General features: G+C 45.0%; 1 protein-coding gene across 3 annotated transcripts in view; it reads left to right on the top strand.

Moving 5' to 3' along the window:
• sdk (sidekick cell adhesion molecule) overlaps positions 1 to 23760 on the top strand; it is a 144098-nt gene that overhangs the window by 36917 nt on the left and 83421 nt on the right. Inside the window, exons 9-14 of one of the 3 annotated variants that reach the window (XM_075701063.1) lie at positions 2440 to 2595; positions 4574 to 4677; positions 6731 to 6902; positions 12030 to 12170; positions 19978 to 19992; positions 20615 to 20706. In XM_075701063.1, coding sequence (XP_075557178.1) covers positions 2440 to 2595; positions 4574 to 4677; positions 6731 to 6902; positions 12030 to 12170; positions 19978 to 19992; positions 20615 to 20706 — 680 coding nt within the window. Of the gene's footprint in view, positions 1 to 2439; positions 2596 to 4573; positions 4678 to 6730; positions 6903 to 12029; positions 12171 to 19974; positions 19993 to 20614; positions 20707 to 23760 lie in introns of all 3 variants that reach the window. The other 2 variants (XM_075701062.1, XM_075701064.1) reach the window with 2 other exon arrangements.

Genomic DNA, 23760 nt, shown 5'->3' with positions numbered 1-23760 from the left:
GTGTTTCGGAATTCGTGACCAAGCACATCGCGCAGGCAGTCCTCGGACCCGCTGCAACTCTCGGCGATCAAGCACATAGCGCGCGGACATCTCGGACTCTCGCCTAAGCATTTTGTGCATCAACGCCTCCAACTGTGTGACTATGTACATTGAGCGTCCGACTCCTCGCGCACGCGTCTAGGCATTTCGCACATCGGCACCTCGGACTGTGCGGCTAGGTACTTCGTGCTTCGGCACTCCGACTGTGCCACTAAGCACATCGAATGTCGACTCCTCGAGCCCTCGGCATCTAATTTCGTGCGTCTACACCTCAGACTGTGCGGCTAAGCACATCAAGTGTCGACTCCTCGAGTTCGCGACTAGGCATTTCACGCGTCCTCACCTCGAACTGTGCGAATCAAAGGGCAGAGACCCAAAAAGTCACCTGTAAGCAAAGACAGCAAAAAAATTCAATCCTGGTGCATTTTGTGAGATGTGAACTGCAACAAGAACTTCGAGAGGCGTTTTCTCAAAAGTGTGTTTTGGGCATTCTGCGTCGTCTGTGGAAAGGGTAGCATTGGGATGCCTGGACCAATTTCGATCCTGTTTGTTTTTATGTATTCCCTGAAGTGTGCTCGAGGGGATGACAGTCTTCAATATCTTACTGAGGGACTAGTTTTTTCTCTGCATCCTAATTCGTGAATGACAAGTTCTGGTACAATTAGTAAAAGTGAACATGATGTTCTCTGTAAAAAAAAATAAAGCAGTTAAAAAATTTTCGGAACTGTTGTACCCTGTAGTGCTCTTTTGGGCAAAGATTAAAACTACAGGCAGCTCCCTGGCATGTTTCGTTACAGTGCCAGGTTTTCCCCAAGCGGAACACATGTAACATTTTGTAACTTGAAAACTAGTTTAGGTATTCTAATGAAACTCAAGTTGCGAACAGTGGAGTTCGCAGACGAGCGTCGAAGCACCTAGGCCTAGCGTTGAAGCACCTAGGCCTAGCATTGCAGAGCATACTTGGTACAACCACGCACCATGCTAGCCAAAACGTGGCCTACGCAAACAAATGAAATGGCGCCACTCCGGAAACTCCGCCGGAGGCGAAAGCGGAAGTGCGGCGATGAACAGAGCCAGCGTGGCCAGACCAAATCGGTGTGTGACGGCTAGATTTGGCTAGTTGTGGTTCAAAGCGGTGATATGCTTCGGCTGCAAGTCGATTTCCTGTGCAAGGGCGCTGCGCAAGGAACCAAAGGACCTTCCGTCGCACCAAAAAGTCAGAAAAATTGGACGGCGGGGGGTTCGAGTGTCCGAAACTTCTCTCAAATGCTCTCTTTTCAATAGAAGCCTGGTCCTCACTCATTTCTGGATGCTTTATTTTGTAATATAGCAGATTCCCATACGCAGCTGCTATTCGCCAATAGCTGACATCAATCAAGAAGGGTGTTTTGATTGGTGCGCTTCTTCCTACCGTAACTGTGTATATTTAATGACGCAATTTAACAAACAGGCTGAAGCAAGCGAAAATTTGCTTTTGAATTTTGATAATGATTGTGGTCTTCTGGAAGAAGCCAGCTATTGTCTGCTCACGGTTGGTTGTGTCGCAATTCAACTTTGGCCACCCTGCTTATCAGTGTTGTAGCCATTTGATCTCGCTAATTTCGACTAGATTTGAACACGCAACTAGCTTCGAACCAGAATAAATTTAAGGTCAGACCATGCGCATGTTCACCGCCATGCGCTCACTCCTGGCCACTCCTGATTAGACGCCTTGGCACACTTTTTGCTTTGTAATGCGTTTTTGATAGCACTTCAAAACGCGCAAGTTGGATGTGGCTACTGTCCATTGGTTAAGCTGGTGTAACACACAGTCGATGCGCACCACGTAGCACAGCCAGGCAGGAGCATATGAGCGCAAGCGTGCACTCTAGCCCTGTTGTGCACAAAGCAAACGCTGCAGTTGCACGTATCTGTAGTCTGCTGCGTAGCATAAATACAGCCGCCGCCGTGAATTGTTGCGAGGAGTCCACTGGCTGAGCACACTGTGGCTCACTGAGGACAACCATGTTTGGCATGTCGTAGGCGCCAAAATTCAGAAATAGTGGCTTCTACATGAACATCCAAAATCAAATTAGAACTGTGCGCCACGGCGACATTTACTAGGCAGAGCACTGTGGGCACACCCCGCCCCGCCGTAGCCTTCACGGCGTAAATTATTGAAGAAGGAGTGGAAGCACCACGAACGGTATGTTTGATTGCCTATAACTCCGCTTCTGCTGAACGAATTGAAGAATTTTTTGCAGCAAGGTATTTCTGAAATAGTCTAATTGAACTTCAACTGCATTTCTCCACTTCGATAAAAAGAGGTTCAGGGCACTGTCAAGACAATATTGGTTGACTCTGTCATGATGTGTGGTAGCATTCGACTGCATTGAACATGCTTCCCATTTGTCCATCCAGATGTGGTGCCAGTGCACAGCGAGGGCCGGATGCAGATCCTCGAGAGTGGCACGCTGGTTATCGCCTCGGTAGTGCTGGCCGACAGCGGGAAGTACACTTGCATGCGGGCCAACTCTGCTGGTTCAGCCAGTGCGGAGGCCTACCTTACAGTGCTTGGTAAGTTTTCGCTGGGGGAACACCCTAATAAGTGAGCTGGAGTCGTGTGTTGGGTGCATCAACTGTAGAGGAAAAATCGGACTAACTCAGCAACAAGTATGGGTTGATGCTTTCAATTGTGGATGTTGGAAAAGCCATGTTATTTTTTGCTGCTGCTGCTCCATGTTTGCAAAATTAATTAATGAGTATTATTGCATGCAGTGAGTGGGAATATTCAGTTTATTCCTCGAAACAATAAATGATTAGGTAAGTGTGTCATTCTCAAGTGGTCTCTGGTTGCTTAGTGGCTGTGGTGTTAGGCTGCTAAGCACGAGGTCGTTGGGTTGAAACCAGGACACGGTGGCTGCATTTTGATGAGGGCGAGATGCGAAAGCACCCGTGTACTTAGATTTAGGTGCATGTTAAAGAACCCCAGGTGGTCCAAGTTTCCGGAGTCCCCCACTACGGCAAGCCTCATAATAAGATTGTGGTTTTGGCACATAAAAACTCACAATTTAATGTGATTTGCATTATGCTAAACTGGGTACTGTAATTACGAATAATGACACGACTTGCCCTATTCTTAATTATTTCTAATGCTTCTACTAGGTATTTCTGATGCGCTGACCAAATAGGAGACACGTAGTCAACCTTTCTATAACCCTTCTGTTATCGACATACTCGTGGTATGCCACGTTGCAAGAGGCAGAGGACGCCAACAAATGCTCTGTGCATTGATTATATGTGGGCGCAATAACATTCTTCAAAATCTTTTTTTTTTTCTTTCTTGCTAATACTTGTAATTGATCGGATCCACTTTCCAAAGCAACTCACAATCTACGAGACGCACCATATAGTCAAGTGATGCTGATTCATTTGGCTGCCTCCGGGTGTATTTAATAAGCGCCTAAGTTTAAGGGTATGGGCGCCTTCCAATTCCGCCCTCATCGAAATGCGGCACAAGATGGACCCCGAAGTCCTGGCCTGATCATGGTTTTGGCACACCCTGAACAGCTTGGAACTCCACGACCTATGCACTACATTTTGCTGTTTGCAATGGCCAAACTTAACAAAGGACTCCTGAAAAAAGTATCAGTACATTTTTATTTGCATTGGCACCTAAAAAAAAAAAAAAAAATGTGTTCATTACTGAGCCAGCATCACCTGTTCCATCCTAGGGTGCCATACTAAGGCGGATAACGAGGCTTGCCAGAAGTGGAACTTGGGCATTATTTTGAAAGTTTGGTTGCTTCAGTATGTAATGGTGGTTGCTCACGTGTGTCTGAAGAGTTATCCTGCTCACTTCCGAGTTTATCCTGTGTATGCTATTGGTCCCTTCTTTGGAAAACGGGGAAGGCGGGAGATGGAAATTCAAGACGATGAGCAAAACGAGAACAAGTTGAAAGTGGGAGCCAACGTTTCGACAAGTAGACTTGTCTCGTTTTGCTCATGGTCCCTTCTTTGTACTACACAATAGCAGCGGAGCAGCAGTCACATGCTGGCGCATTTGCAGCAGCCCTAAAGGTCAGAGCTCTGACTCCTAATTTGTTCACGTTGCGTCATGACTACAGCAGGCCAAAGGGAATAGGCACAAGTTTGTGCAAATGAAGTTTATGGTGACTTCCGTCAAACCATAGGCGAGCAACTTTTTGTGCACCGTCAGCAAAATTGCAAGGGGGAGAGTGCTTGATTGGAGTCTCCTATTTTGTATCAAATCTACACAAAAATGTCTCGCTTCATGCAAGCAAGGTAGAATCTGTTGAGCCCGATATGTCTTCTAGCCACCAGATGTATAGGTGGTGCTTCATTTGCTGTATTTGTGGGTCGGCATTTGCTCATTCATCACATGCGATTTGGCTTGGTAATGAATTGGCATATTGCCTTTTTTGTTTTGGGAGCATCACCTCAAAACTTGTATGTGCACTTACCCTTCTAATTGCTGCAGTTTATGCTTCAAACAGAGTCAACTAAGAACAGAGTTTGTCATCTCACTGTGCAGTTCGCACCCAGATCGTGAAGCCACCAGTTGACACACGGGTCATCCTAGGGTCGACGGCTGAACTGCAGTGTCGCATATCGCACGACCACAGCGTTCCTTACCAGGTGAGCTTAGGAACTCTTCAGGGCATTCTTGGCATTTTATGGAGGCCTATAAACTACATGGATGTGAAGTATTTCATTTGATGATATGACCACATGAGTATTTGGTACATATTTTTTGATCCAACTAAATTTCTTGAAATTATTGGAAGTTGAGTTTGCTACAGTATAAAATACATTGAATGCATTCTATACACAGAGCTTCAATACCCGCTGCGATAACTTAGGGGCTATGGTGTTACGTTGCTGAGCTCGAGGTTGCGGGTTAAATCCTGGCCACAGTGGCCTTATTTCAATTGGGGTGAAATGCAAAAACGCTCGAGTACTTAGATTTAGGTGCACATTAAGGATCACTGGGTACTAAAAATAGTTCGGAGTCCTCCACTATGGTTTGCCTCATAATAAAATCCTGGTTTTGACACATAAAACTCCAAAATTGTATTTATTAACAGAGCTTCAATGGGGGGGGGGAGGGGGCAAAATGTGTCTGCAGTTATTCTTGTCACGTAGCTGCAGTCTCTTTTGAGATGGGCTGTAGGTACAATAAGGGGCATTTAGGCTTTTTGTTACTGAATTGCTGGGATAAAAAGTGAAGAGAGGTCATGGGATCAAATCCCGGCCACGACGCCTGCATTTCGATGGGTGTGAAATGCAAAAACATTCGTGTACTTAGATTTAGGAGCACGTTAAAAAACCCCATGTGGTCAAAATTAATCTGGAGTTCTCCACTATGGCGTGCCTCATAGTCAGATTGTGGTTTGGCATGTAAAGCCCCATAATTTAATTTAATTTTAAATTTTAAAAAGTGAAAAAATGCTAAGGTCATTACATTCTTGTGCTTTTGGATATAAAAGTACTTTCAGTTTCTCTATGCTTCACTTGCTGGACACATTGCATGACAAGGTTATTGTTTGCACAGCGGTAAATCCAGTAATGCCACGACAGTAATTGCAGTGTATCCTAGCAGCACATGCAGTAAGTAGCTACTTGCACAGTACCTTTGCCGCTTATCGCATACCTGGTGACCAAGCATTTAATCAAGTTACAAGAGTGCAAAAACTATTATTTATGTCACCTTTTAAAGAGACATTAATGAGGGACACTAAATCAGTTAGTTGATGAAGTATCCTTTAAAAACTATATTTTTGTTAAATTCACAGTTATATGTTTGTTATTGAAAAAAAAAGACCAAATGTCTCTTTTTGAATAATGTGCTGGAATCCCAATGCCACTACATCAGTGCGACATCTACATTTAAATATATATTCTACTATTTAGGTCTTTGTGGCTGAGCAATAGTTCCTGAAACGCTAAGTTAAGTCTTCTATTCATTTAGGATACAATTTTGTTTATATTTACTAATAATAAATTAACTAGATGCGATTAGACGCTGTCAAAACCCATGACATCAGGGCAAGCTGGTGTGGCAACTTCAGTACGGTGTCACCACTGTTGTTTTTGTGCCTTTCCTGGCTTATTGGGCTTCCTCCATGGCAAGAGGGTTCTTTTTTGCTACTGTATAAGTGTAATTTACTAATACAACTAAACTTATTTTTATTACAGTCGATTTAGTGCAATCAGCTAAAAAAATGTGCCAGGTGTGGGAAAACTTCAGATGTGATGCAGGAGGCTGACTATATCGAAGGAAAGCGGGGTGGTACTACACTCCACTTTAGTTTGCACCCACATCATGTGCAGTTGAAGCCAGAGGCTATTGGGATAAGGGGGGAGAGAAGGTGAAAGTGCATGTTCAGAGAAGTGCCAGCAGAGGCCCAGGTTGAATGTGGAAAAGAGCAGAATGATAAAGGATGAAAGGTTCGCTTTTGCAGACAGCGTCATCGTCGCTCAAAAGAAAGTGTTCAGTTTGTACTCATTATTCAGTACATTTGCACATGCATTAGAACAAAATTTTCTCACTGTCTACAAAGTTGCTGTGCATACTCATTGAGGTATTGGAAAGGCATGGCCAGGTTTTTAATTAACTGGTGATTGCCACCTATTGTAAAAATCACCTTGGTTTTGCACACCCTAGGATTGAGCAACCGGTTATTTACAGGTGACTTGGTTTTTTGAGGAGAAACCATTGGCCTCCTCAAGTAGAACTCATCTAGCACCAGATGGCACCTTGAAGATTGATCAAGCACGTAACACTGACATTGGCACCTACACCTGCGTTGTCACATCACCTGGTGGAAACGACACCCGCTCAGCAAAGCTCGAGGTCATCGGTGAGTCATTGGCAAAGTCATTTGCGGTCTCATTAAAGTGTACAGTCAGACCTCTTGTTTGTGGTGGTTGCTGTTCTGTACTTTGCAGGGGGTAGGGAAATGTGTGTGTGAGGGAGGGGAGGGGGGGAGGGGCTAGTTGCCAGACCTTTTCTAATCTGTGTCAGTGATAATAGCTTTACGACAAAGTTGCTAAATTTAAAGAGTTTTTAGTCACCTTAATGACAATTTCAGCCTTCCAAAGTCTTATAAAGTATTTTTTTAGTGTGTGTGTGAGTAGTGTGTGGTAGCATAAGTGGACTGAGAGCTCCAAGTGAGGTGAGGTAAGGTGCGATTTTTGGAGGCGGGCGCGCAGTTGGCCGCAGTTGCCAGGGAAAGGATGAGGTGGCGCGAATGCGGCGGTGAGAGAGGAAGGAAGATGCGGGTGGCACGAAGTTTGGTGTGGCATGTGGTGTGCTCGGATAAACAGTGCAGTGGGAGAGTCGCGGAATGTGGTAATAAAGCAAATGTTTGCAACGAATGGTGTTGGCCTGTCGTTCGTTACAAGTGACATTAATAGCCATGCAATTTTCATGATAAAATTTTTCATGGGACTTCAGTTGAGGTCAATGCCTCCCCCCTGTTTTATCCCAAAGAGGATATATGCCCCACTTTTGTTCGCTACTTATAAAGCATTTTAGCAAATCAGGGGTTGTGTTCACATTCTGTCCATTGCCATGCCACTACAGGACGTAATTTAAAGCTTTAGTTTAAAGATAAGAAATACATCTATGGACAAATAAAACAAAAAAGAGACAAAATTCTGAGCATATTATCATCATCATCACTTGGCCACTTTTCGCTAAATACTAGGGTTGTGGAAATATCAAAATTTTCAAATACGAATCAAATATGAATATACTTGGCATTGAATATCAAATGATGAGATGCACATGCATTTATTTGCGAGTTGGTTTATTTTAACGTGTTGTAACATTGCAATTACATTGTCATTGGTAAAAAAAATTAAAATAGTAAGCTGTCATATTTAAAAATTGTGTATTTGGAAAATTGAGTAATTTCCGCTAATTTTCTATTCTTACCAACCTGTGCCTTATTACACCGTGTCAATTTCTCGTTAACTCAGAGGCATTTGACTCAGTATCAGCTGTCACTTGTAGCATTTGCTATCACGTAATAAGCTGAGGATTGGGGCGGGAACCTGCAAAGAGTGCATCCTCGCTGGTAGCAAACCTGTGCCTTTTGCTACTGAGAGGCTGGGTTTCCTGCAAAGCTTAGACGTCCAATGGTCAAGCGTGTTTTACAGGCAAAATTTTGCCAGTGGCGTGAAGTTGTCACAACATTCCATCAGCACAACATCAGACACGCTGTCTTTCATTGGATAGAAGTAAGTGCTAAGAACCATGTTTGTGCCCACAGAGCCAGCAATACATTCAATTTCTTTCGTATATTCGTTATCCAATTCAATATTCGAAAATTTCCAATTACGTAGTTTTCGAATCAAATAAGAATATTACAAATATAATTGATAATATTTGAAATTTTCAAATATTTGCACACTCCTACTAATACACTAAAACCTCATTAATTTGGATTTCATGGGACTGAACAAAACGTTCGAATTAACCGATTGTCATATTATCGAGAGTACCAAGAGAATAAACAACGCTTAAAACATCAACGCAATTTTATTTACTCAACGAATCAGCAAATCTTGTTTTTACTTTGCACAAAGCAGTTTGGAAGTTGCAATTCCTGTCATCTCGTGAATGATTAGTGGCCATAGCGGGGCAGGCCTCGCAGCTTCTTTCGCATTGCACCTTTGACGCAATCCCCCACTCTTCGTCTAAAACAAGCTTTTCGCTACCACGTGCACATACCGATTATTTTTTACAGTGAAACTCTTAAGGACTACTCCCCCAGAATCGTGTCCATGTGTTAACACAAAACTATCATAATGATCACAATTGGCTGCAGCGTCATTTTCTTCCACAGCTGGCTCATTGATGCCCCTTGGCGCTTCTGCGCGAACATGCTCGTGCCAGTGCTCCCGCGTTTGTCATTATAATTAATTAATTAAGAAAAAAAATTAACCAATTTTATAGCACAGCTGTTAAAGGGACACTAAAGGTTACCAGAAAGTAAAGTTAAAGCGGTAGAGCAATTTTCTAGAACGTCTAAGGCGTCAATATAATCGCGAACAGAGCTTTAGTAACCGAGAAATTGAGGTAAGTGCATGACACGATTTGAGACCCCCCAGCGACATTCCGGTACTAGCCCGATGACGAAAGGACTCCTCATAATTTGTGTTACTAATACTCAACTACTAGTATTAAAAATATCATTTCATTCGATTATAAGACGGAAAAAATGCTACTTGTCTACGTCTATTCGATTCTAAGAAAAAATAACATTTTGACGTTACCCTTCATTAATGTGGGTGTTTGAAAGGTTTCGTTTCCGCTCGACTCTGCGCGCTCGACTCTGCGCCGCGCACGCTTTGGAGTTTCTGTAGTTTCGTTATCGCGTCGTGCTGTGAGGGTTCTGCTGGCTCGCGAAACTTTCATTTGGAACAAACAGCGAGAATGCCACGTCCATGTGATGTCGTGGAAAGCCCTCGTTGCTTTCCCACTCCGGAGAGCCGGTGTCGAGGCCGCCATCGTAGTACGCAACGACGCCGGCAGTGCGAGCCCTCAGCAGCAGGTCGCGCTCGTCGGTGCTCAAATCGCTGAAGTTGAGCCCACCATCACGAGCCAATCTGTCGGTGTCAGGGTCCATTGCGACGAGCGTCGAAGTTAGCATCATAGAATGAAGTACCAGCTTATGGGCGTCTTGCGCTGGAGTTTGAGGTATAGTAGCGGCGCCTCGTGGCGGTGCGGGAAACGACATCTGGGTCGTGCCAGCTTGGGTCGTATTGAGCCCTGGCTGTGGCGAAGCACGTTTCTAGGCCGAGTTTTGCGTCGATTCGCACATTTTTATGCCCTGTTGCGAGTGCGAAAAGGCTCGTCGCTTCTCATAGACCACGCCGACCACGCTGCGAGCTCGCCGCAGCCTATAGTTTAACGAAAACGGACTCTTCGTGTGCCGTGGGACCTAATGTGGGACGTAATTCGTTTCTCCTTCCGCTAGCCACCATACTCCCGCTTTCGCTCTGCTGTCGGCTCTGTCTTGGCTCTGTTTCTGGCCGCGCGTTCGCGTTTTGCGCAGAAAAGCCGTAGCGCCGTCTGCGGACGCCGTTCTACTCACCGATGGCGCAACGTCACTATGAGACCATGATGTCAGTACTCCTCGATCGGAGGGCGGGCGATTTGAACTGTGCTAGAGGTACGCGGACGCTTCAGAACGCATTTTCTCTTAAAATAAGTCTCTCCTTGGCACGAAACAAGCGTTTCGAGGTTTCTGTGATGGTATTTCAACAGTCCACGTTGACTTAATAGTAACCTTTAGTGTCCCTTTAAGGGCTAGTTGCCCCAGGATCATGTCCATGTATAAACACAAAACTCCCCATACATGGGTTGATTCTGAAGATAGTGCAATGCCAGGCCGACCCAAAGCGGAGGTGAAGCGAGTGTTAACACTCCCCATACATGGGCCGATACCGAAGATAGTACAATACCAGGCTGACACATGGCAGAGGTGACGCAGCTGTTAAGCATTCCCAAAGCATGGCCCGATTCCTAAGATAGCACAATGCCAGGCTGACCAGTGGTGGAGGTGAAGCAGGCCTTAAGCACTCCCCACACGTGTGCCAGTCCTGAAGATAGTGTAATGTCAGGCCGACCCGCGGCGAGGGTGCAGTTTGCCATTAAGGGGCCCAATACACAGCTTCGCTGGTCACCCTCCTTTAGAGAGTGGAAAGGGGCTGATTGTTTTTTTCCAGTGAGGTGGTCGGCAACAGATGGTAGATCGCGATGTAGCCAGTGGATTTGATGTCAGCATGCAGGCTGCGGTATCGCCTGCGCATTGCAACAAGTCAAAACAAAAACTGTTGCTTGAAGCAATCATGGATGGATAGCAACCATGTAATTCTGAAAGCACACAGCCAACATGCACCTAGTCAAAACCAAACTATTGTTTGCCACATCCGCTGGGCAATACCATTGTTGCTATCGACGCCACGATCACGAATGCTGACTATGCATTTCTGAATTCACATGGCCAACACACTCTCAGTCAGAATGAAACTACTGCTTACTGCAACCGCTAAGGTTGGCACCACGGTCATGATCAGCGCGATCACGGATGGGGATGATGTGGTTCTGAAAGGCATGCAGTCAACGCACACACCCAGTCAGAACGAACTAACCGTTAGGTGCAACTGCTGTGGACAGAACCATGGTCTCTATCCACGCAATCACGAATGGCGACTGTGGAGTTCTGAAGGCATGCACCCAATGCAGTCAAATGCATTGTCATAATAATAATAAGGGCTGCATTGCAAGTCAATGCAGCCCTTATTCTTGCGCAGTGGCGAACGCAAGAATAAGGGCTATAAAGACAAATAAAAGTAAAGCATTCTGGCGTTCTTGTTATTTTCCGCTGGTGAATGTTGGTGCAGACTCTGCTGCTTCATTTTGACTGAACACTAGTGCCGCTTTTGCTCTTTTACGTCCCGTACTTGCAGTGCTCTGCGCTTGCTGCATTCCAAGATTTGTCCGAATTAACAGGTGTGTGTCCAAAGAAGTTCAAATTAACAAGGGTTTGATGTCATTAAATATTGCATATGCCTGCCGGGACCAGAGGATGAGTCTGAATGATCTGATTTTTCGAATTTCACTGGCGTTGAATTAACGATGTTTTACTGTGTAGCGTACTGGGCTGGTACCTGGCGACATTGTCCAAAAAAAGAGTTAACGATGCTGATCTGTTGTAAAACGAAGGCCTAAACGACGAAGAAAGCATCAGAATAAAAATATTGGTGAATTAATTAGCATTCATTGTATGGCAAGCAGCAGAAATAGAAGCAAGTAAAAACAAGACAGCGCAAGTCCTATTTATACTTCCTTTTACTTTGTCTCAGTAGCGCTGCCAGCATATAAAAAGAGAAAGGATGACAATTTTGGCTTTGAATCGTTTGCTGCATGCACCTGTAAATTGTGAGTCTCATGACAACTGTATGATGTCTTGCAGAGCTGCCTCACCCACCGGGCCGTGTGAAGGCGTTAGTGACGGACACTATGCCCAAGACAGTGAATGTGACCTGGTCACCTGCCTTCGATGGCCACAGCCCCATCACCCACTACGTGCTGCAAATGCGTGCCCTACCCACTGGTCAGTAGGCTTGCATTTGCCCGCTGGGAGAAGTGAAAATGCCACATGTCCCATTTTAAAAATGTTGGTATTAAAGAAAACTAAAATGTTGTTTACGAATTGATGCATTTATATAATGTACGTTGATCAGTGGTGCAGCCAGAAATTTATTTCGGGGATGTAGCCAATTCGCATCAAATTATGCTATCATCCTTTTGCTATATTTAAAAAAATGATGATACAGTAAAACCTCGTTAAACCGTACCCGCTTAAACAGTAGTTTCGTTTTAAAAGTAGTAAAGTCAAATCCCCGACTCAGCGGCCATTGAACATAATGTGTTTCGTATCCGCATAAACCGTACCAGCTTACTGCGTACGCATCGGTTAAAACGTAGCGTTTGAACTTTTCGTCGCGCAAACATGGCGCTGCGCCGTCTCCATCGGGCGGCCCGGCAGAACAACACGCCTCAGAGATCGGAACAACGGCCTCCAAGCGCCCTGTGCGTTTGCGCGTGAAGCCACATCAACATCAACATCATTTCGACGCGGTGCCAGAGAGCGTTATGGCGTCGTGCAAGCGAGGACTCGCGTCGTTCCGAAGCTTGGATAAAAAAGACGCCGGGTGCTCAGCATAGAAGAAAAATTAGACATCGTCCGTGCTATCGAACGTGGCACGAAGAAGTCGGCGCTGACACGCAACAGGGATCTGCTGTTGACTACAGTGTGTGGCATTTGGAATACGAAGAAGTTGCTCGGCAGCGCTGCTGCGACCGCGAAGATATGTCGGCTACGAGGTTCGACTTTTCGCCATCGTTGCCTCTGTTGTTGCCGAAGTGTCGACTAGCGACAGTGACGAGGACGACACGGAAAGCGATAGCACGGGCGATTCAGGCCCGACAGTGGCATAAGCTGCGCGTTGCGTCAGCCTCATGAATGCAAACGCCGCGACGACAATAGGGGCGCGATAACGTAACTCTATTCCAAATGAAAATTATTCCAAACTCCGGCGCCCGTAATGAAAAGGGCGCCCCCGGGACTTCTGCAGCACTACTGCGCACGTGCACGGTGAATACGTAACGCCAACGAGGAATCTGCCATGCGAGTGTTTGCCGAGAAGAGGGGGCTGGCTAAAAAGCTGGCACGCAGCTTCAGTAAGTTTGAGGCCGCTGTCGTCGGCGTGCTAGGCCGCCGCGGCATCAAACGAAAATAACGCTTTCGTCGCGCGAAGTGAATAAATACTACATATTTTTTCCCCTTTCATCGCACTCTCTCTGAGTTTCGTTTTCGACAGGTAAGTGGGCGATCTCATGCTATTCGGTTAAGCAGTACTACCGTTTAGTACGTACCTTTCTCGAGCTCCGGCGAACTACGGTTTAACGAGGTTTCACTGTATTAAGAAAGACTGAAATTTTGTTTACGAATTGATGCATTTATACATAATCTATGTTGATGACCTAGCTGATATATGACTTGGAAAAATGAACAGTGCCAAAAACGGGGCCAAGCAAAAACAAGACAGGGCGCTATTGTGTGTCTTCTTGTTTGCAGGCCAGACTTGTTGCAGCTCAGGTAACAGTGGAAAAGTGGTAACAATGGACTAACCATGGCTGTCTCATGTTCAGTGACCAGGCAGTGACATGACACTCTCCCTATGGCCATAATTATCCGCCAACTTCGTTCTTGACACCTTTTATGCGTGTCACCCCCCCCCCCCCATATCCATCACCCCACTCCCGTTCTTAAAGTTATTTTCTGTTAGTCTCTGTCGCACTCTTCAAAATTCACCAGGTTGTTGAATGGCCTGGCAGACCCAGCTGTTTCTATATTTCTTTATGAAAAATAAAAGGGGGTGCTTATTATGTGCTTGCTAGACAAAGAAGTCTCAGAATGCTTTTCTTCCGCACAGCATGTTTGACGGTTTGGTCAATTATCAGAAATGAGAAGCTTTTCAACAACACGAAGGCCTGGTGAGAAGCAACAATGCCTCCAAGTTTTATGCACGCGCTCATCCCGTCTTTAGCTGTGTGTAGAATTTTTAGCACTGATCGCCCCTGAGCAGTTATGGTTAACACAATCCGGGATGAGGTATAAGCACGCCATGAGTGGGACTGCAATGTTTTGTCCATGGGAGAGGGTATTGCCCCCACGATGTCCGCCCTCCCCTTTGGACTACCATTAGCCCTCGCCTTGCTTTGACATTCAAGTTTTCCATTCATGTTGCTCTTTCGGAGCCCATCTCCTGAAACTTTCTGTTCCGTGCGAATGAAGGAAAGGGGGTTCCCAGAAAATTTTTTTGGGTGAGCGGGCCGTTCGACCCCTCCCCTCCAGTCACCCCCACCCCGGCTACCAGTCCTGCACCATTCCTGCCCACCTGAAATGCATGGGCACCATAGGGACCAGGACTTTCAGTTGTGGGGTTCTCCTCCCGTGCTCTTGGGACAAAGGAACGACAACACAGTAGTGCAAACAATCGCAAGGGCATTTATTGCACCTTTCATAGATCAATGCCTGCTAGCCGAGTTGCTATTCACAATACATGCCGATGGGCGCGCGACAAATCTAGAAGTCCGACCCACCGCGACCGGATAGCGAGCGAATATGTTCGCCCCATGCTGGATCCCAACGCCTGGTCGTTTGCGCGTACTGTCACGCGAACCGTGGTGCGTTCGACTGCAGCCACGCGAGGCGGTCTCGCAGAAGCATGGGTCGGCACGCGGGACGTCCACGCTGTTCGCCGATCTCCCGGGAAAGAGACAGCCTGTTCTCCCCCGCGCCCCCAAGTAACCCTCCCGTGAGGCAGCGTTAGCAGCGCAACACTCGCGCCATCTCTCGCACTGCGCCCCAACCACATCAACCACCGCGGGCATCACGCAGGCAACGCAGCGAAGCCGGATTACAGGAGACACGCCATGCGGGAAAAACATCAGGGGACGCGCGGGCGTCGCGCATCCCCACACAGTCAAGATTGAATTAGCCAGAAAATCAAGTTAACTGAAGCCGAATTAACGGAAGTCTACTGTACTGTCACACAATTGAGGTCGGATGATGTTGTGACTTTGTCATCTTTGATGAGAGCTCTGCTACACGAGAGATGTGAGGCTGTTGCAGTAGAAATCATGTTGTTGCCTCTATATGATTATCTTCAACGTTGTGCTGCTGTCCTTCACACACACATACACTCGCGTCACATGCACAGCTACATACAAACATGTTGGATTACTTGGTAACACCTTGTGGAACCCCAAGCAATGCTGCATAGCCAAGTATCTGCAAAATGCTTCGCATAACATTGATTTCCGGTGTGTAGGATCTGTGCAAGTTTTTGACCACAACTCGTAGAGGGCATAGCGTCACTGTGGCACACTTGCTCAGTGTGTTCCATTGCTGTGCCTTGCGTTACTTGCCAGAGCCATCCTCCAGATGCGTTGTACGATGCAGTGTGACCACATTATCGAGGGCCTAAAAGTCGTTCCACTACTCAGCAGATGTCTGGTTCTGCTGCTGTGACATATTGGATGCTAACAAAAATCTTGACTACATGCTAACCTGCAGCAACAGTGCCTTGTGGTAAGGCACTGAAATGCATTTGTTTGATTTATCAGGCTGTCTGCTGGTTCTAGAATGCCATTCACTGTTCATGCATGCTATCTTGAGCTTCTGCAGGAATTTAGTGTCTGCAGATTGCTTGTGTTGTCTACAGTGCTCTGCTGCAGCACAATGTTCATACACACAATTAACCAGTGATGGTGAAATGTTTATTGTTTGACACGAGTAGCCATACATAGAAGTGCAGATGTAGGCGGTCATGTGATTTTGATCCTGCAGCCTGTTCACATGCTGGAGACAGCATCTTCTTCCCCTTTACAGTTCCTGAAACAGTGTGGTCAGGTGCTCAAGTGCAGTCTTTGGAGTCAAGCTTATTGAAAAAAGCAGTAAAGTGGGAAAAAAACGTAAAAAAATTAGAAAAGTAGTCTATGAATGACATATTTTCAATTTCAATGTGAATTCAAATACTATTGGTTTTGCAAAATTAGAGATATGCAGAAAAAAAGAAGCACGTTTTTGCACATGAAGTAATGTACTGGGAAAGTACACTTTGTGTCAACAAAATTCTCTAGTATAAAACACTTTTGCTTGACAGTATCATAACTGCCGTCATTTAATGTCTAGAAGGAAGGATAACTGCTCAACATGTTTAGGAGCAGCTGCACGTCACAGTTCCTTCACAAACCAAAAAAAGAGCTGCTCACTGGGCTCACCAGTGTCTGGTATTGGCAGGTATCTCTTCACGAGCCAAGCTAACAGTGCACCATGCTACACCACTACTCACATGGATCTTCTCCTTGCTGTTGGTTGAGACTTATTTCTACAATGCTGACAGAAGGAGCCTCTTCAGAAGCCTTTGTTGTGGAGGATATATATTTGGGTTCCTTTGTGCTGAAAATTTTCTTGCTTCTTCCAAAGCCATGTTTTTGATCCATCTAGCAATTGAAGCATCCTGGTGGTATTCGACTTTTTTAGAACGAGGGTCTAAAAACATTGCGACGCTTGCTACTTGGTCAAATTTGCGGTTAGGCACTTAGCCAGATTAGTAGCAGACACAAGTTTCCACCTGGCGGCTGTTATCCAGATGCATGAAGAGGCTGTGTGGGTACTTGAGATGAGTGTCGATGTGACCATAAGCACCAGAAGAGGCTCTGTGACCATGCTTCCCTACTTTTGGTATGCTTCACTGCACGGATAAATAAACTTCACCGCAATACAGTTTGTATGCTTCGCTGCATAACATGATGGTACTGCAGCGAAGCTGAATTGAACAACAACAATTTTGGGGGGTTTGACCATTTCAAAGTAAAAGCGTCTTTCAAATCAAACCGAATGTTCACACTCTAGAAAACAAAAATTTTTGGTACTCGGTTTTGGGGAAGTGATTTGAAATAATAGCTTAGCATTCCACTACCAGTGTCAGTTGATTCTGTAGGTGGGTTATCTCACCAAAGTACTTGGTTGTGGTGTCATGCAATTCCTTTGCCAATTTAGGTCTCTGCCGATCCTGTACTGTTCCTGATAAAACACTTGCAATGTTGCCCGAAGCTTTATGTCCAGCTTTGCTGACAACTGTTAAGGGCATCCTTGATGATCAGCTTGTGTGTTAGTGGGACGCAGTCTAACCGTGTCCTCATTTGGTGCCACAATAGCAGCTCCGCTGGCAATTTGCACAAAGTTTCATGTCTCAAGATGATGGCCCAAGAATTTTACACTCCATGTCATTTCTTCCGTAGAACAACTTCAAGTTGAGCAAGTTGGTAGAGATTTGTGGTATGGAAGGGTAGGCATGCATGCTGATATGGACACCAAGTACTATTAGTATCAAATGAAATGTGAACAGCCGAGCACATGGCCCAAGCATAAGTGAAGGTACAGTGTGCGCCGTCAAGTCATGACCACTGACAGGTGCGTACATCCGGTTTGGCCACACAGCGGCCACTGTTGCGGCTGCCAGCAATACCGCACTGCACAATTTTGCTGATAGAAAGAATGAATGTGGCGCACAAGCTGCAAACTGCACCACGTACACAGTTGTTCACGTTTCATTTGGCGCCGATAGCACTTATGGTTTCGGCAAACTGTGTGACAATACTCGCCATAAACTGCAATATTCTAGCCTCTGTTTTTGTTTATTTTTCTTTTCTCCTTTTAAATATAAGAACCAGAACAGAAGCAAAAATATCTCATTATGGGGGATTGTGCAGTGCGACCAAACCGGATGTGCGTGCCTGTCAATGGTGATTACTGGATGGCATGCACTATGCCTTCACTAATGCTCAGGCCATGCGCTCCACTCTTCATGTTTCATTTGACACTGATAGCACATCGAAAGGTTCAACAAAAATGCTAACTGTCAGCTGAAACGTCACAGAGTGGCAGAAAAGAAGGAAGACACAAAACTTACCTGCACGTGCTCAAGCGGCGGCAGTGCTTTCCGGTTAATCTTGGACATGTTCGAATGCTTGCAGAAAAAAAAAAAAAAACTGCTTAGGCTTAGCAATTTCTTTTCAGTCTTTATGCAAGATAATTAAGGGTGGTATCAGGTGCGAAAGTCAGCCCTCAATTCAGCCCACCATTAATCGGAGTTTGTATTGATGTACACAAGGTTTACTTTGAATCAAAGTAAAAAATAATTGTTTCAATTAAAAATTTTGGCATTGTTCTTACTTACTTTGAGGCAAAAATCCTCTGCAGTCGAATCTCATTAATTCGAAGTTCCGGTTTATTTGATCTGACCGTTGTATGTCTCGCCAAATTTATGTGTATTCCAAAAACGCCCAGTAATTCAAACGCGCAAGCATTTGCAACGGTTAATTCAACCATACTGCACTCCGCCAATGCTCTCAGCAGCACGCCCAATCAGGCGGCGGCGCCTCTGACCAGCATTGCTCTTACCCTGCCATAGAGGAAATGCTCAGAGGAGACCCTTCAATACGGCACACAAAGAAAAATAAAGTGGAGTAATTTTTACTCTCTCTCTCTCTAATGGCAAGGTCGCTGTTTCTTTATCGTGCTGTAATGCCCCAGCCACACTAGCAATAAAATGTGCGCCGCGGAAAGAATCAGTCCTGGGCAGATTTTTCGCAGCTCTGCCACGGCATGGGAGTCATGAGCAGAGCAGACCAATGAGAGCGGCCCACCCTACAGTGGTGTACACGTGAGAAACTGGTGTCATGCGGACCTGCCTAATGGCTCGATTCGTACTCGTGTCTGGTTCAGCCGGACTGCTTGTTTCGCACTATTGTCTACTCGCGTCAGCTCTCGCTCGCTCTTGTTTTGGTCGGCTTGGTTCGGGCTTGTTCACGCTTGTTTTTTTACAATGGTGAGCCTAAACAGAGATGCCCCGTTGGAAAGGTGGTTGGAGACGGTGCGCCATATCCATTTCTGTACAACCAGACAGACTTTGAATACAACGATGTGAAGGCAACACTCATTCTTGTCTTTTGAATGTGGCGATGCTGCAACAGAAAGGAGCTCACCAACATAATTATGATCAGTGGCAACGACTTCGTCATGTTGATAAGATATGACTCGTGCTAAGAACACAGGACGAAGAACAGAAGCACAGTGCCAATCTGTCAGCAGACGAAGGAAAAAGCATGTGAGCATGCAGAAGGAAGCAGCGGCAGAGGCCCAATCCGGCATTGGCAATTCCACTGCTTCAATGGCAGTATTATAGGTGGCAGAGGTAATTAGTGCCATCCAGCAAGCTGGCAAGAAAACAGATCCGCTTCCCTCTCACTCTTCCTTGCAACTATGCTCCCCTTGCCCTCCCTCTCATCTTCCTCACCTTCGATGGTCTCCGCGCGCTGGTGCCGCCAGCCCGGCCAGCCCGGTGCCTGCCTAGCCCGCTCCCTGAAGCTTCGTTTTCTGCCATTATCGAGAAGTGAGCGCTAGCCAGCGTGGGCAGTTTAGTGGCCCTAGCTTGCTGTGTGCTTGTGTGCCGTGATATTTCACGACTTGCACAGTCGGTTCATCCTGCTGTGGTGCACAAGTACTTCAAGAAGAAGTCCTTCTTTTAATTCGAACAAATTTTCGGGTCCCTTCGAGTTCGAATTATCGAGATTTGGCTGTATTTATGAATCTGAGATCTAAGTAGAAAAACACACAGTTTAGTGTCACCAAAAAATAGCTTTATTTGTCGTCAGGCATTTGATGTGTCTCCTGAATTCATTACTGCACAGTTAGAGGTGATGAACTGTGACTAATTGGTTTCTCTTTTTTTTTTTCTTCTTCTTCCTTCTTTCCTGTCCCTTTTTCACATTTGCTGCCTCAGCAGAAGACATGTTTTGGCGTGAGTACAGTGCTAACAGCTTTTGTTGCTCGCTAATCTGCTGAACTGCATTTGCTGCTCTCATTTGTATTCTTTCTGAGCATAACTGTTGCTTTATTATGAAACTTGCTAGCATGAGCACTTTCTCTGATTCAAACACCTTTTCTTCTTTTTTGAAGTTACACATTTTCCAGAACTGACTTTGCATCGCCTTGTAATCACAATCTTTTTATTGCTTTATTTTATTTCTCTCGCACATCATCGTGTGTTTTGTTTGTTGTGTGGTTTGCAAGCATTGTGCACGTATGTATTTCTTTAAAGTGTGGTTGTTAAAGATTGCTCTGGGGTGACACTCCATCTGTTGTGCAAAAAAACACAATAATTGCCGTATTGCTTGGGCCCCGGTGTGTAGCTACGAAGCAGTCATTTGCGTCTTGGGAACATAAGTCTGCTGTTAATGCTTTGGCTCTGCTTGTCTCCACAGAATGTATGCTTGCAGTGTGTGTAATTGGTTTGTGCCATCGTGCAAATGGTTTGTGCTAGCGCTGTGCAGGCTCACTTGCAAGTGAGGTCGGGCTGTGCCATACACCTGAAGTTTTCATATGTTGGCTGTCTTCATCTGATTCATGTGGTTCGGTTGCAGTGACTGTTGATTCCCTGGCTCCTTGGACAACAGCCCTTTCTAACATCTCTGCGGAGGCGACCTCTATCCTAGTCTCACAACTGAAGCCCTCTGTAAGTAACCATTGCGAGAGCCTGGTGCAATTGTAAGCTGCGTTTTGTAGTAAAGTCTTGCATCCAGGGTCCATACAAATCAGTCCACTTGTTAACAGTACCACATTTAAAAATATATTGGTTACAGCAATGAGTTGACTTAAAAGTGTTAACTTACGCACTAGGGCTATAAGAAAACAAAAACACGCATAACAATTAGGGCAGTGCAAATATCAAAATTTTCAAATACAAACTGAATACGAATACTTAGCATCCAATAGAATATCGAACAATGATATGCACCAGCATTTATTAGCAAGATGGTTTATTTTAACATGCTGGAACGTTGAAATTACATTGTCATTGGTAAGAAAAATTAAAATAGTAAGCTGTCATACTTAAATATTGTGTATTTGGAAAATTGAGTAATTTCCGCTAGTTTTCTATTCTTACCAACCTGTGATTTATTACACCGCATCAGTTTTCCGTTAACTCGGAGGCATTTGACCCTGTACCAGCCGTCACTCATAGCATTTGCTGTCCAGCAGTAAGCTCAGGTTTGGGGGTGGAACCTGCAAAGAGTGTGCTCTCCCTGCTGAAAGGCTGACTTTTTTGCAAAGCTTAGACGTCCAGTGGCTAAGCATGTTTTAGAGGCAAAATTTCGCCAGCAGCATGAAATTATTGCAAAATCCCATCAGCACAACATCAGACACACCTTCTTAGATTATATAAAAATAAGCACTAAGAACCGTGTTTGTGCCCGTGCAGCCAGCAATATATTCGATTTGTTTCGTACATTCGTTATCCAATTGAACATTCGAAAATTTATGACTACCTTGTTTTCAAATCGAATACAAATATTAAAAATATAAGATTCAATAATATTCGAAATTTTCGAATATTTGCACACCCCTACTAGATAAAGTCAAACCTCATTAATTGTTATCTCACAGGACTGGAAAAGATGTCCAAATTAACGAATTGTCAAATTATCGAGGTTACCAAGAGAATAAACAATGCTTAAAATATCAACACTATTTTATTTACTGAATGAATCAGCAAATCCTGCTTTTACTTTGCACAAAGCAGTTTGAAGCTGCAATTACTGCAGTCTCGTAAATTGTGGTGACAGTGGCGAAGGCCTCACGGCTTCTTTCACATTGCACCTGTGACGCGAATCCCCCGTCTTCATCTGAGAGTAACTTTTTGCTACAGTGTCTTACGTGCAGAATAATTGTGACATTTGCGTTGCTAAATTCCCCTTAAACAAGCAATGCTGAGATGGGGCATAAAGTCTGCCTGCACAATTTTGTATCTAACACTAGTCCGTTCAGTGCATCCCACCTGGCGCACCGATTGTGAAAGTCATAGAGAGCACTGCAAGTTGGCGCAGTGTGCCACAAGATGATGCCAGCTGCTTCATGTCCGCATCGCTCATGATCACGCCCTATATGCGTCCAGAGGAGAGAGAGAGAAAAAAGAAAGTGAGAAGCAAAATGGTGCGGTGGCACCCGCCCTTTCTGCTACCTCTCTTTCCCTCTTTCAGCAAGCATGGAAATGTGCTTTGGAAGCAGCGGAAAGCCCACTTTCTACAAGATGGCGCTGACAAACTGCAAAGTGTTGTTGCGTGAGATGAAGCTGCAAATTTTGCTAGACTCAAAGAAGTTTGCAACCAACACAGTGGAAACCGTCGACATTACCGAGCTCTGGGAGCATTTCGCTACTGAAGATGAAACAGCTCATGCTTCAATGGAGGAGTTTCTGAGTGCAGCTAGTGCTGCCTCGTTCTGTAAAGTGATCTTCGACGAGGGGATCATTATCGCAACAGGTAGCGCCATTGTGCAACAGAGGTGACAACAGCAGCGGCAGTGACGACGAGATTGATGGTGGCCTGTCTTTGACCCCATTCCCGATGTTCACTCTAAGTGTGCTGTTGTTGATTGAGTCGCTCAATGATTTCGTGCATGCTTAAAGGATTGCCGCCAGTGTTCACACAGCAGCTAGACACAATGCACACCTTGGTTGTAAACCTGAAACTGCTGCAAAAGGAACTGCAGATTTCTTACGGTTTCATCACTCCTAATACTTGACATACTATTTAGAAGTATAAATAGACATTTTATTTTCACAGCCTACTTTCTACAGCATCTATTTTATAGTGCAAATGGCAAATTTGAGTTGGGGTTCATAGCGACAAAGTTATTTTCTGCAGCTTTTTTTTTTTATGGCAGTCCAGATATAGGGATAATCCATTATAACGATCGAATTTCTCATTCTTTTTGATGCCATTATAAATTGACTGCACTGTACACCTCCTAGAAATCCTTGAAAACTTGAAGAAAAATAAAGAAATTCAAGGGGCCTTGAAACTCCTTGAACATAAAGGTACTCCTTGAATTACTTGAAACTGGTGTGGTGGGCAACTTCTGAACCCTCAAAGCTACAAACTCTGCATCAGGGCTATGTCATGGACATTGCCTACTGGAAAACAATCCTAGGCATTTTCTTTTTTGTGTTGCTAAGCAATGAAATGTGGCATGTCCACATCCAAGAACAGGCTTGCTTAAATTGCCATTGCCATTGTGGAGCTAGTCAGAGCTAGATGAAGTGACCAAGCCATGCCACTATTTTTATTGTTTTGCTAATTGGTTCAAACCATAGCCATCTTTCTATATTTTCGAGCCCTAGGCCTTATAAATGCTAGGCGGAAAGTAAGTTTCAGCCATTTGGCTATAACACAATGAGTATCTTTGGTTGAAGCTGGACACTGCTAACCATCATGCTGGAAGGCGATGTTCATCATTACAATGGAAAGCTCAGCTTTGAAAAGCCCATTGAAAAGCTTGGGGTGTGTATGACTCCGCAGCTGCTTAGCTGAAAGAAATTGCAGCTTAAGTAGGATATTTTACTATTTTTCATAGTAAGTATGAATGAGGTTTGTTTCCCTCTTCCTGAATTTCAGCCTTCGGCATCCTTGAAATCCTTGTGTTGTCCTTGCATATTGAATTGAATGGTTTGTACAAACCCTGCTTTGCATCAGAAATGTGTACTGGAGCAAACCTGTCTATGGGGTCA

Source organism: Dermacentor variabilis, chromosome 8 (assembly GCF_050947875.1).
Source record: "Dermacentor variabilis isolate Ectoservices chromosome 8, ASM5094787v1, whole genome shotgun sequence".
NCBI lineage: Eukaryota > Metazoa > Arthropoda > Arachnida > Ixodida > Ixodidae > Dermacentor > Dermacentor variabilis.
Note: the sequence above shows the minus strand (reverse complement) of the source record. Positions and strands in the feature narration are given on the sequence as shown.